The sequence below is a fragment of the Leguminivora glycinivorella genome, chromosome 25 (assembly GCF_023078275.1).
Source record: "Leguminivora glycinivorella isolate SPB_JAAS2020 chromosome 25, LegGlyc_1.1, whole genome shotgun sequence".
NCBI lineage: Eukaryota > Metazoa > Arthropoda > Insecta > Lepidoptera > Tortricidae > Leguminivora > Leguminivora glycinivorella.
This window is the reverse complement of record NC_062995.1, coordinates 3,360,162-3,375,339: the sequence shown is the minus strand read 5'-3', so window position 1 is coordinate 3,375,339 and position 15,178 is coordinate 3,360,162. Positions and strand designations below refer to the sequence as shown.

At 37.4% G+C, this 15,178-nt stretch overlaps 1 protein-coding gene across 1 annotated transcript; it reads left to right on the top strand.

Moving 5' to 3' along the window:
- Nucleotides 1–1,539: 1,539 nt before the first annotated feature.
- Nucleotides 1,540–10,556, top strand: LOC125239298 (adenosine 5'-monophosphoramidase HINT3-like). Its single transcript, XM_048146840.1, has 3 exons — nucleotides 1,540–1,788; nucleotides 8,804–8,997; nucleotides 10,216–10,556. The coding sequence occupies exons 1-3, from the start codon at nucleotides 1,578–1,580 to the stop codon at nucleotides 10,240–10,242; spliced, it is 432 nt and encodes a 143-aa protein (XP_048002797.1). The 5' UTR covers nucleotides 1,540–1,577; the 3' UTR covers nucleotides 10,243–10,556.
- The last annotated feature ends 4,622 nt before the right edge of the window (nucleotides 10,557–15,178 follow it).

The following is a 15,178-nucleotide window of genomic DNA, read 5'->3' as shown; positions in this document are numbered from 1 at the left end:
TGTGTATCAATGACGTGATATCATGATATGTAAAATAAAGAAGCATGTCATTTGTTCTAATAGAAAATAAAAACACGCAAAAATATTTGAGGAAAATATGATTTTGGCTACTTCCAGACTCCGAAACAGCGCCATCTAGTTTTAAGCCTAAAAGGCTCATACATAATATTGTCTTCGGTTACCGCGATAGTTACTCATGAAATAAAACTATGGAAACGGATTAAATCGCGTATAATGAATTTAAAATACATCCCGACGTTTCGAACTCTTTACAGCGTTCGTGGTCAACGGGTGACTGACCTCACCTCCTCACCTCACCTGACGGGTGGCTGTTTCCATAGTTTTATTTCATGAGTAACTATCGCGGTAACCGAAGACGAAATGAAATTTAATTCAATCTCAAGTACAATAAGAATCAAAATTCCCTAGCAAACATTTTGTATGGTGGGCGCTACGAGGATATAGTAGTACCTACTGTACCTGGTTTAGTTTACTTAACCTGCGCTGTCAAAATCGCTGCCAACTTAGCTTGGTCTTGCTCTACTATTAGTCACAGCATTGATTGCAATGGATATTACTTTTATCCTTGCGGTTGCAGCTTCTGCGTGTGTACCATGATAACACGGTAAAGGGCAGTAGCTTACTGCTGCAAATCTTGGCACAAAAAGGCGCGTAAGGTTTCGACATACACTCCCGATAAAAATGTCGTTAGCGCGATGTAGCAATTGTTGCGTTCGGTACAGTGACATCTAGCGTGATATTGAGTAATCTTTTTATATGGGGCAATAGCACAAACGCAAGTGGCGTCTTCATCCTACAAAAACAATGCATTCGTATTATTGCCAATATACCTCAAACTGATAGCTGCAGGCCTCACTTCATTAAGCTAAAAGTTTTAACTCTTCCCTGTATATATATTTATGAGGTTGTAATGTTTGTCCGAAATAACCCACATTTATTTAAATTAAATAAGAGCGAACGACGAAAACATAATTTAATTCTTCCGGAATCTGTTCTGGACATCTATCAAAAAGGTTCTTATTACAGCGCTATAAAGATTTATAATAAAATACCGATCGCGTTAAAAACAATAGAAAAACCATAGAAAAACCTAATCTTTTTATGAACTCACTGAAGTCATTTTTACTGGAGAAATGTTATTATGCAGTGTCGGAGTTTATGACTGATGATACTAATTGAATTTTAATAACAAAATGTTTATTGTAACATTTAGGCTAAGTACTTATACTTATAAGATAAGTAAGAAGTATGAATTGCTTAATTGATAAATTGCTAGGGTCCATGAGCTGCTGTACATTTTTATTATAACAACTGTGTCAAATACCATGGTCGCAATAAAGATTATTATTATTATTATTATAAGTGCTGCCATCTAGAGACCAGACGCCAAACTAAGATGGCATGTAATAAAGCGTTTTAAAAACTTGCTCAAATAGCTTTTCTAAACGTCACTTTTATTTGTCAGCTGTCACTGTCAATGTCAAAAATGTCAAAATTGTCTGAAGACTGAATCGTAAACACTGAATTTACAGATTTACACCAATATTCTATTAAAAATGGCGGCAGCAGCCCCCGAAGCCCCATCTAGATCAGCTTGTATATTCTGTAATATTGTTAACAAGCTAGAAAACACAGAAATACTATACGAAGATGAAGACGTTTGCGTTTTTCGCGACATAAAACCAGCAAGTCGTTTCCACATTTTGACCATTCCAAAAAGACATATAGAAGACGTTAAAGCCTTAACAGCAGCTGATAAAGACTTAGGTAAGTCAGTTAGTTACTTTTGTAGGGCATTTTTGGTGAATAAATAAACATTGTGCTTATTTTTCGTGAAGAACTAGGTAGCTACTCTAACCACACCTCGGACACTGGCGATCAAATATATGAAAGAGGCGCGTTCCTAGCACACAGTCTAAGCTCGTGTACAGTAGCGGCTTGCCCTAAAGTGCGCTTGTGCGGTGCACTCCCAAAAATAATCACAATTAAACTATAGTAATACATCAATTATGGTACCTCAAATTAATGTATTATACTATATAAAAACTATCGCAAAAAAGTCCAATCAAACAATTACTTATATTTCTTAAAAGTTCATTATACAGTCTATATTAATCCGCCAATTCCCTTCCTATACAATTTCATACGCACCGCGCTCAACGGAGCGCTTTGAATTGCGCTCCTATGGAGAAATATTCAGTACATTCTCTAATACGAAATTCAGTAAGAGCGAAAGAGAAGTTTAGTCATAGCTCCGCGCGTGAGACAGAAGACTATGTATGAAATATTAGGTAAATCTGGAGCGCCGCTCCTAGGGACGTTTGACCACAGAGCTATATCAAGATAGAAAGAAAAAGTATCATATTTAGTACCGCGAACGGCAGTCTGCTCGACGATTGGATGTCAAAATTAGTTTTCCATTACGGTTTTAATTTGACGAGCTCGATTTGGCGTGCGTTCAAAACAAACGACCTATAAACATGAAATAAATGCTAGAATAATGTGTTCATTACATTGATTGTAATGAAAATAAATTGATTTGTTCTTATTAGAGTACGAGCGATGTAAAAATAAGCCATGAATTCAAACTGTCGAGTCAATTCACATTTGTGGTATCAAGTATTTATCTATTTATTCAACAGATTAAAAAGTATGCAACACAAATTAAATTACAAATACATTCATGCAAAAATCTTAAACTAACTTATATTATAAATATTCTAAACTACATTAATAATTAACTAGGATAATCCAATCATAATAAGAACACCAATAAATGCGAAATGTTACACGATCGGTCTCCCTGTCAACCGCCAAGCTTTTTCCTTCTATCTCGATATAGGTCTGTGGGTTTGTCCTTGATTACCGTCTCGGTTGCATCGCGCAGGCGCGAAATGCGTCGCGATCACCCGCGAGCCGCGTATTTCGCGCGCTATTTTGTTAATTGTTAGTAAACAATAGATAAACAAGTTTTATTTTAAGGCACGCGCGGGAATACAATTTTGCCTTATTTTGAAACCGTTTGAATTGTTTTTATTGCAAGTGTGTGAGAACGGATGGATACAATGTGACATTTATAAAAGAGTGTGAAAAAACTTTTGCAACGCGATTAGAATTAAAAGCTAAAGGACCACCGCGGCCCGACCTTAAACTTACGCAAATATGTTTTTTCAAAAACCAAAATTTTACACGTGTTTTTAAAACGGAACAGTATGAAAAAACACCGTGGTTATGTGGATGTGAAAAAAGTGACAAACTGTTTTGCTTTCCGTGTCTTTTATATGGAGCGGGCGCGGACGGCGGAGGTGGTGAGTCTGCATGGACCGATAGTGACCGTCAGTGACTTATCACATCTTTCGATGAAAATAAAAAAAAACATTCACAATCCCGCATTCATTTACTGAATGAACTGCAGTTTTCGTCTATTCATTTTTATGTTTTACTGTTATTAACCCTGAAGCTGGGCAGCTATATAAACTAAATAAAGAATATTTTTCACTGAAATTTAAACTTATAATTCATAATTCATATTTGTTGATTATGTTATGTAGGCTACATACATGTAGGACCTTGGGCCTTACGATGATTATTTGGGTGAACACCCACAAATTACAGCCGCGAGCCGCCTCTGCTCGTGTAGGTGAACGCGTACTATGCTTGTATGAGTGAGATATGACAGGTCGACTGTTCGCGTTTTTGACGTGAGGTAACCGAGAGGGAGTGGGTGGCACTTTCAGCGGGGAGCGGTAGTGACCATAGTATACGATATTACTCTTTATTATACTGTGCTCTAACTGACCCCGATCTTTTTAAGTACAGTCAACCAATTGGAACCCTAGGCCACTCTACAACCATGTCAAAATGACAAGCAGTAAGAGTTTTCTTACAATCTGATTTATAACGTCACTGTGACATAGTTCTACAGTGGCCTAGGGTTCCAATTGGTTGACTGTACCTGATTGCCTTCTTTAATGTGCACAGAGATAACTGTATGTGGTTGCTTTCTTATCTGAGATACATAGCTCTGATAACATTGCAATTGTAAGCTTATCAAATTCATGAAGCAAAAAAAAAAAAACATTTCAGACTACAGGTCCATAAAATCTTATTAGCATTGTTAGTAAGATCATAGAGGAATAAATAAGGGCAGAGTTGTAACTCCATACATCAGTAAATGCGGGTTATTTGTATAGGCATAGTTAAGTGACATCTAGCGACAATCACGCGAATTTCTCGAAATCTTTTAAAAGGATGTGTGTCGCCGCTAAAGCTGATTATTTATCCAAAAAGATCTTAAATTCCAGCGATAAAGTTAAAACTACATGGCAAGTGATCAGCAGTGAAACAGGAAAGCGTAAAATAAAAGAACGGCACTACAACCTACGAGTTGCTGATACTTTAGTAAGTTCCGACCGTGAAGTGGCAGATCACTTCGAGCGATTTTTCTCGAATATACCGGCAGAGACAACAAAGTCTCTTAACTCATCGCCAATTGTCGCTGAAGAAATGCTGCAAGCTAATGTAGAAGAATGTTCAGAAATATTCACATTTTCTTATGTTACTCCGACCATAGTTATTAAAACGTTCAGATCTTTAAATTTAAAGAAAACTGAAGATCTATGGGGCTTGTCAGTTAAAGTATTACACTCAATAGTAGAATCAATTGCACCCTATTTAGCTGAGATTTTCAACAGATGTATTGAAACTGGCATTTTTCCTGATATTATGAAACACAGCAAAATTATCCCGCTGTTTAAATCAGGAACGAAATCAGACCCGACCAACTTTAGACCTATTTCAATATTACCAGCGCTAAGTAAGGTCTTTGAGAAGCTTATTCTTAATCAACTGTTGTCTCACTTTAACAGAAATAAATTGCTTGACAATAATCAATTTGGTTTTACCAGAGGTCGTTCAACTACTGATGCCGGTGTGGTACTTCTAAAACACATCTTTGACGCCTGGGAAAGAGCTCAAGATGCTGTTGGAATTTTCTGTGATCTATCAAAGGCCTTTGATTGCGTTGATCACGAGAATTTAAAGAGAAAATTGAGCCACTATGGGGTTAAAGCTGCTGCCCTTGACCTTGTTTCATCGTACCTTTCCGACAGAACTCAGCGAGTTGTTATCAATGGGACTCAATCAGCAGGTTCACCGGTAGCACTTGGAGTGCCTCAAGGTTCAATTCTCGGTCCCTTCCTGTTCTTAGTATACATTAATGATCTACCGAAACTAGTGCAAGATAAACATGATATAGTGTTATTTGCTGACGACACTTCTCTTATATTCAAAGTTGACAGAAAGGAAAGCAGCTTCGATAACATCAACGATGCACTGTCTAGCATAACAGACTGGTTTACGGCGAATAACTTACTTCTAAACGCCAAGAAAACCAAGTGCATCAGATTTGCGCTTCCGAACGTTAAGCAGGTAAATAACAGTAAGATCCAAATGAAAGGTGAAACGCTGGAATTTGAAGATCGAACGGTTTTCCTTGGAGTCACTTTGGATTCAAAACTGCAATGGCATGCACATATAGCCACTTTAGCTGGCAAACTTAGTTCTGCAGCTTACGCAGTAAGGCGAATCAGACAACTAACAAACGTAGAGACGGCCAGGCTGGTATACTTTAGCTACTTCCACAGTGTTATGTCATATGGGATCCTGTTATGGGGAAAAGCTGCAGACATTCAGGCTATTTTTGTGCTGCAAAAACGAGCTGTCCGTTCAATCTACGGATTGGGCGGTCGAGCATCTTTAAGAGAAAAATTCAAAGAGGTGAACATCCTTACCGTTGCCTCTCAATACATATACGAAAATATTATGTATGTTCGGAAAAATATCCACGAATTCAAGCTTAACAGTGACATCCATAACTATAACACAAGGAACAAACATAAACTTGCTGTGACCGCCCACCGTCTCCGTAAGGTTGGTACGTCTTTCGTCGGGAACTGTACACGTTTTTATAACAAAGTACCAACCGATATAGTGGATTTGCCATTTGACAAATTTAAGGCACGCATTAAGCGTTTGTTGTTATGTAAGGCGTACTACACTGTGAAGGATTTTATAGATGATAGGGATGCCTTTAAGGTGGTTGCTTGTCAATAGATGAATGAAGTCGTATATATTTTTTCATTTTCTCTGCATTGTGTAATTAAGCATACTAGTGTTCAATTGACGTATGAGAACATATTCTCGTCTGATTATATTGTTTTTATTTAAGTTTAGTTGTGGACACTTGGAGACCTTATACATCTCCAAGATTATGTGTTTAATGTTTAATGTTTATCTTACTTTAATTTTATTGTATAAATCTATATTTCCTTCCTTTGTAACATACGAGCACAGAATATAGTGTCTTACAGCTATGTTTTATTATTTGAATATTTAATTTAGCCTGGCAGCTTAAACATGTCATGCACACTTAAAAGTCTTTGCTGCGGTGGCGTCGTTGATCGGGTCGCCACCTTCCCGAATAAAGGTTGAGGGAGGCGATGGCTGAGATATGCGTCATACTCGTGAACGGGTGCCGTCTGTGAAGACCGGTCTGTTTAAGCTTACTGGGGCTGTTATAACTTAGTAACTTTAATTCTAATTTTTATTAAATTAGGACACTTTGTTCGGTTGTCGTTTGTTTCCTTAATATATGATTTTGACTCATGGAGACCATATACATCTCTAAGGAGAATTAGATTAAGTAGATATACATTTTATTTTTAGTTGTGACATTTAGAGTCATTTGCACCTCTAAAGTAATTTTAGACTATTTTTTTTTGTATTTGTACTTTTTATATTAAAATTTAGTGTAGTTCTTGGTTGTAATTCGACATTTAGAGACCTTCTACATCTCTAATTAATTGTATAGAGTTAACTTTAGTTAGAACTTAGAATTAGTATATAATAGTATCAATTGTAATTTCAACTCAATTTTAAATATTTTTTTAAATACCTATGTACATGTGACGTGTAAAAGTGCCCCTGTGGCCTATTTGCTGAATAAATTATTTTGATTTTGATTTTTTGATTTTGATTTCAAACAGCGTAAATGATCAGTACTCGATACTAAGTGGCAACTGTGTCGCGTCTGCCAAAAATTTAATATTAGAACAGTTTACAACTTATATTACAAGCAGAAAGAATTGAAAACAGAATACTGATTAATACTATTGTAATATTAGCTAAAAATTGGTGAGCATTAGGCTTTTCGTTCGTCACAAGAGCTATTGACAAGTAGCAGTACTGATAATTTATGCTAATTGAGGTGATTGACGCTTGATTGTCACTAGATGTCACTTAACTATGCCTATACAAATAACCCGCATTCACTGATGTATGGAGTTACAACTCTTCATTAACTTATTCCTCTATGGTAAGATACAGAAAAATACATAATGTAAAACTAAAAAACTAGGCACTGACTAAATACAGTCAGCAGAAACCTATGATTAAAAAACAAATTCAACCAAAAAAATACATTCACCGTTTTTTCTAAACACTACCATCAGTACCATTTTCTTTTATACATAACATAACTAGCTTTTGCTCGCGGCTTCGCTCGCGTTAGAAAGAGACAAAAAGTAGCCTATGTCACTCTCCATCCCTTCAACTATCTCCACTTAAAAAATCACGTCAATCTGTTGCTCCGTTTTGCCGTGAAAGACGGACAAACAAACAGACACACACACTTTCCCATTTATAATATTAGTATGGATAAATATATGTATCACAAACTCTTTCTATGTCTATTCAGGTATTTGTATGTATATTATATATCACATATGCACAGATATTTGTTCCGGAGTAAAGCTAGGAACATACTACGCGGACGTCCGTCGTAAAACGACCGCGACCGCGACCGAACAGTGTGCACGGAACAAAACATCCAGCGAGCCGGATTTCGAACGGACGTCCGTGCGCTCAAGGCCACGTCCACGTCCGTCGACCGATAGTTTGCACGGCTATGTGTATTTCCATTGTCCAGATTCCCGTCCGCGGTCGATTCACGACGGACGTCCGCGTAGTGTGTTCCTAGCTTAATGGATGTATTCTTTGTATATAAGTATTTGTATATCATTGTTTGAGTACCCACAAAAGCCTTCTTGAGCTTACCATGTACGACAGTGTTCGATAGTTGGCACTTGTAAATTGATAGCTAGATTTTACAAGGGCACGTGGACTATCGGCCGTTGACGACAAAAAAGTGGCTAAACGCGTTTCGAGATTAATTCTTCATCAGCTTCTCACTATAACATTATTTTCCCCTCACTAGCTCGGAAACACGTGTTTTGTCCTTTAATACCAGCGGGTAAAAACGCATTTTATCTACTAGTGGGTAAAGTAATTTGACCTTGAATAAAGTCAAATTAACTGCTGTAAAATTGATAAAAGTAAGTGAATCTAGTAATAAAGATGATTTACCACCTGTGGAACTACTGGAAGCAGTGATAAACGCATTTTTTGCGTTGTAGTTTCCTCGCTATAGTGAGGGGAAAAGTTTTGTGTTACACTCGGGTGCAAATGTATTTTACTTCTCGTGTGTTAAAAAACTCGCAAGTTCAGGATTCTATTCTCGACCCACTCGCTTCGCTCGTGGTTCTACTATAGAATCCTTTCACTTGCTTTTTCAATTCCACACTCGGCGTTAAAATACAACTTTGCCCTTTATCGATATTACACTTTAAACAACATTAATGAGCAAAAGAAGGAGATATTATTCTCGACACGATACCGCTAAGACGGATTCGAACCGGAAGTCCCATTACTTCATTTATTCCAGTTGAAAAGCTGCTAACCATAGCCAAAGAGATGTTGTCCAAGAACAGCCTGTCGGAAGACGAGGCCCGGTTTGGGTACCACTGGCCACCGTTCCGGAGTGTGAAGCACCTCCATCTGCACACTATAGCTCCGGAGAGTGAAATGGGGTTCATCGGCAGACTGATATTTTTTAAGGACTCCTATTGGTTTGTTTCGGTAAGATCAAAGACATGTATAAGTTTGTATAGACAGATAAAGTCTGAGAAAAAAACATATGAAAATGGAATGAAAATGAAATATTTATTTTTCAAGTAGGCATATTACAATGCGCATATGAACGTCAAATAAAACTACCTCGGAACCATCAAAAAAATCTATGGTAGACTAGACAGTGTTGGTTTTTTAGGGTTCCGTAGTCAACTAGGAACCCTTATAGTTTCGCCATGTCTGTCTGTCCGTCCGTCCGTCCGTCCGTCCGTCCGTCCGTCCGTCCGTCCGTCCGTCCGCGGATAATCTCAGTAACCGTTAGCACTAGAAAGCTGAAATTTGGTACCAATATGTATATCAATCACGCCAACAAAGTGCAAAAATAAAAAATGGAAAAAAATGTTTTATTAGGGTACCCCCCCTACATGTAAAGTGGGGGCTGATATTTTTTTTAATTCCAACCCCAACGTGTGATATATTGTTGGATAGGTATTTAAAAATGAATAAGGGTTTACTAAGATCGTTTTTTGATAATATTAATATTTTCGGAAATAATCGCTCCTAAAGGAAAAAAAAGTGCGTCCCCCCCCTCTAACTTTTGAACCATATGTTTAAAAAATATGAAAAAAATCACAAAAGTAGAACTTTATAAAGACTTTCTAGGAAAATTGTTTTGAATTTGATGGGTTTAGTAGTTTTTGAGAAAAATACGAAAAACTACGGAACCCTACACTGAGCGTGGCCCGACACGCTCTTGGCCGGTTTTTTTTTATTGCTAAGTAAGACAAAACACTTACCAAACCTACCAAACCTACCAACCCAAACTACCAAACTTACCAAAATAACTTCGCCAAACTGCGGAACAGTCTGTTGGCGAATTGATTCTCAGCTAGATGGTGCTAATATTAATAATTGACAATTTCCAAACATATCACGTTATCAATATAGGCCAAATTGTCAGAACAATTGCAAATTTTTTTCAGTACAGATGGTGTTTTTTTACGCACTAGTGCGAGAAGTGGTTCATTATATGTCAGATCGAAACTTCGGGGGGCCATCTGTACTGAAAAAACGTCGTACGATACACGTGCGAAAAGGTTCGTAACTCGTGTCGATTGAAAACACTCCCTTCGGCCGTGTTTTAATTTATCGCCACTCGTTTCGAACTTCCCTTTTTTCGCACTTGTATCGTAATGTACTATTTTACATGTTTTTTTTCTGTTTCAGCCTAACTACGTGATGTCAAGACTATGACGGAGCTATTATAAATATTCCATGCACCTGAGCATAGTACAGGAGAATTGCCTTATTAGGGGACAGCTTGTCATTTGATTTTGAGCCCGGGAAAGGTGAACAGCCTGGCATAAAAGAGTAGACAATAGAGGGCGCCACTGTCTATGTAAACCGTTTTGCATGTGGCAACTATGGAGTCACTTTTCTTTGAGGTGTTGCTATGATAAAAAAAAAATAGGACCATTTCTACTCTTTTCCATGTACAGCAGTGGCGGCTGGTGAAAATTTCTGCTAGGTAACACCAAAGCAAAAAGAAACCTACCTTCAACATTAGGTACTTTACTAGTAGGTAATCAATTTTAGGCAAGCCGGTGGGAATCGGCTTGTATGGACAGTCAACCAATTGGGAATTGGGACCCTAGGCCACTCTACAACCATGTCAAAATGACAAGCAGTAAGGCCGGCAACAGACAGTCTTAAAATTCATAATCTTAAAAAAACACTTGTATGCAATCTGTCAGATCAATCTGAAAACTCATAATCTCAAATAACAAGAGTGTGTGGACATTCGCGATATTGTATATGGAACTCCGTGCACTCGATCTGATTTTTGTAAGATAATGATTTTTTCCCCTCACTAGCTCGGAAACACGTGTTTTGTCCTTTAATGACAGCGGGTAAAAACTCATTTTATCCACTAGTGGATAAAGTAATTTGACCTTGAATATAGTATTTTTTTCTGCTTTAAAATTGATACAAGTGAGGGAATCTAGTTATGACGATGATTTACCACCTGTGGAACTACTGGAAGCAGTGATAAACGCATTTTTTGCGTTGTACTTTCCTCGCTATAGTGAGGGGAAAAGTTTTGTGTTACACTCGGGTGCAAATGTATTTTACTTCTGGTGTGTTAAAAAACTCGCAAGTTCAGGATTCTATTCTCGAACTACTCGCTTCGCTCGTGGTTCAATTATAGAATCCTTTCACTTGCTCGTTTTTCAATTCCACACTCGGCATTAAAATACAACTTTGCACCCTTGTATAACAAATAACTATTTCAGATTATGAATTTTAAGACTGTCTGTTGCCGGCCTAAGGCTTCCCACAGACAGTCTTAAAAATTCATAATCTTAAAAAAAAATTGTATGCAAATTGACACTGACAGATCTGTCAGTGTCAGTTTGAACTGTCAGATTGCATACAATTTTTTTTTAAGATTATGAATTTTTAAGACTGTCTGTGGGAAGCCTAAGAGATTTCTTACAATCTGATTTATACGTTTTATAACGTCACTATGACCACATCTCGGAGACTGGCCATCAAATATATGAAAGAGGCGCGTTCCAAGCACACATTCAAAGCTCGTGTAGGTGAACGCGTACCGTGCTTGTATGAGTGAAATATCGATGGCGAAGTGCCATGAACTCCTAACTAAGTACGAAAACCTAAGTAGTTGGGAAGTTCATGGTACTTCACCGTCGATATGACAGGTCGACGTTGTTGTTCGCGTTTTTGACAGGCGGTAACTGTGAGGTAACCTAGCGGGGGTTTCAGCGGGGAGCGGGAGTGGCCATACTGTACGATAGTACTCTTTATTATACTGTGCTATGACATGGTTCTACAGTGGCCTAAGGTTCCAATTGGTTGACTGTACAGGGCAGGCTGTAAGTTTTTTTTGCATGTACAATTTATTTGCAATAAAAACTTGTATAGGTTGTAGGGTGTTTCATATATGGGAAAAATAAAATTTTGATATTTTTTCTGACTTCGCTCAGCTTTCGGTTCTAGCTTATCTTAAATGCCTATATACCAAATTTCAAGTGATTTGGACGTTGTTTAGAGGTCGCACTGGATGAACAGTTTGAAAAAAAGTCGCTAAAAAGTAATGTTACTCAATTTTATTTTCAAATAAAACAATAGAGTAGTTGTAACATATTTGAAAGTAAAAGTAAACTTATTAAACTTAAAATACAACAGTTGTAACATCCATTCTTGATAAAATAAGTCATCATCATCATTTAGCTTACATGTGTAAGCCGCAACCTTATCTTTTCTTCGCAAGTAGTAACGCATTTTCTGTGATGTTCGACGACTTTCAGCGAGAACCGTTTTGCTCTTCATCTTTGACTGGAGCGTTAATTTTTATTATTAAATATATAGGTATACTTACTCTTCTTTGCAGTATGATAGACTATTGTTAGACTATCGACCAAGTCTGGTGTTAGGGCTACAATAATCGCAAACATCCTGGACATTAAATAGTTCGAAGACAAAAATCAAAAAGGTAAGTAGGGTCTATATCCCGGTCAATATACTTAAGTCAAAGAACGATCTTGTTTTCTTCTTTGTCGTCACACTCTTGGCAGAGTGGTCGTGGTCGTCACATCAGGGGTGGCAGCAAGCTTAACAATGCATCGACATTCCTTACGCATTCGTAGAGTGGGCCACTAAGTGCAGCCTTGACTTGGCTGGTCCATCGCGTCTGAACCTTGTCCAGGATACTCTTAGCTTTCTTCTGCAGCACCACATTTCTAGGAAATCTATCTTCTTTTCCCTTGAAGTATACGTCTCAGCACCGTAAAGAAATATGGGAAAATTGGGAGATACTAATGCCCTGACAAGTCGCATTTTAGTGGCATTTGTGATGAAGATTCTCCATATTTTGCGGAGCCGGTCCATGGCGGACCTGGTGATAGCCAATGTGCCGCTTGATATCATCCACCTATCCTGTTATCAGTGCCCTGAGAGGGCCGAGAGACCACTGCTTCATGCCAAAAACAGGACAAAAATCCAAAAAAACTTGTTCCTTAGAAGGAAGTCGAGCGTCCAAAAAAATACCATAAAGAACCTTGCCTAGAAACTAAATGCCACGTCAACTAGTAATTTTTTTTAAAAGAACTTGCTTCAATATAAAAACTTTTCATTAAAATCACTTTTAAAACCACCTACACAAAAAGTTACATAAGTTTTGTTTCTAGCCTTTCCTGCGCCCATACTAACTTCGTCAGACAAAAGTTGCCACAGTGTGCGACCTCTAAATATTGTCCGATTTCCCTGATTTTTGGTATATGGGCTCTGTATAGGTGTAGAAACAAGAAGAAAAGCGAAGTCAAAGATAAATCAAAATTTTGGAAAAATGAAACACCCTAATAGGTTGTTATTACTTGTATAATGTAATCGTATTTATTTATTTATTGGGTTATAAGTTATAACTATAACATAATAAACGGTTAAAGTAATATTTTGTGTCATTTAAAACAGTCCCTCTTGTATTATTTTTGTGTAGAAGAAATGTGTCGCTGAACATCAAACTCGGGTAAATCTACTAATCTATTTTACTAAAGTAAATAGTTTTCCCCTCACTAACTCGGAAACACGTGTTTTGTCATTTAATACCAGCGGGTAAAAACTCATTTTATCCACTAGTGGGTAAAGTAATTTGACCTTGAATAAAGTCAAATTAACTGCTTTAAAATTGATAAAAGTAGGTGAATCTAGTGATGACGATGATTTACCACCTGTGGAACTACTGGAAGCAGTGATAAACGCATTTTTTGCGTTGTACTTTCCTCGCTATAGTGAGGCGAAAAGTTTTGTGTTACACTCGGGTGCAAATGTATTTTAGGTACTTCTCGTGTGTTAAAAAACTCGCAAGTTCAGGATTCTATTCTCGAACCACTCGCTTCGCTCGTGGTTCAACTATAGGATCCTTTCACTTGCTCGTTTTTCAATTCCACACTCGGCATTAAAATACAACTTTACACCCTTGTATAACAAATAACTATTTCAGATTATGAATTTTAAGACTGTCTGTTGCCGGCCTAAGAGATTTCTTACAATCTGATTTATACGTTTTATAACGTCACTATGACCACATCTCGGAGACTGGCCATCAAATATATGAAAGAGGCGCGTTCCAAGCACACATTCAAAGCTCGTGTAGGTGAACGCGTACCATGCTTGTATGAGTGAAATATGACAGGTCGACGTTGTTCGCGTTTTTGACAGGCGGTAACTGTGAGGTAACCGAGCGGGGTTTCAGCGGGAGTGGCCATACTGTACGATAGTACTCTTTATTATACTGTGCTATGACATAGTTCTACAGTGGCCTAAGGGTCCAATTGTTTGACTGTACAGGCCAGGCTGTAAGGTTCTTTTGCATATACAATTTATTTGCAATAAAAACTTGTATAGGTTGTTATTACTTGTATAATGTAATCGTATTTATTTATTTATTGGGTTATAAGTTATAAATTATAATATAATAAACGGTTAAAGTAATATTTTGTGTCATTTAAAACAGTCATTCTTGTATTATTTTTGTGTAGAAGAAATGTGTCGCTGAACATCAAACTCGGGTAAATCTACTAATCTATTTTACTAAAGTAGACAAGCCGATAAAAATAGTTTTCCCCTCACTAACTCGGAAACACGTGTTTTGTCATTTAATACCAGCGGGTAAAAACTCATTTTATCCACTAGTGGGTAAAGTAATTTGACCTTGAATAAAGTCAAATTAACTGCTTTAAAATTGATAAAAGTTGGTGAATCTAGTAATAAAGATGATTTACCACCTGTGAAACTACTGGAAGCAGTGATTAAACGCATTTTTTGCGTTATAGTTTCCTCGCTGTAGTGAGGGGAAAAGTTTTGTGTTACACTCTGGTGCAAATGTATTTTACTTCTCGTGTGTTAAAAAACTCGCAAGTTCAGGATTCTATTTTCGAACCACTCGCTTCGCTCGTGGTTCAACTATAGAATCGTTTCACTTGCTCGTTTTTCAATTTCAGACTCGGCGTTAAAATACAACTTTGCCCCCTTGTATAACAAATAACTATTATCCCTTTCCATCATACTACGTCGGACAAAAGATTATTATTCCTAAATATTTATGAATACGGACACAGGAGCGGAGATGAGGCGAACGGTATTACATTACTCAGATACCAATAAAAAA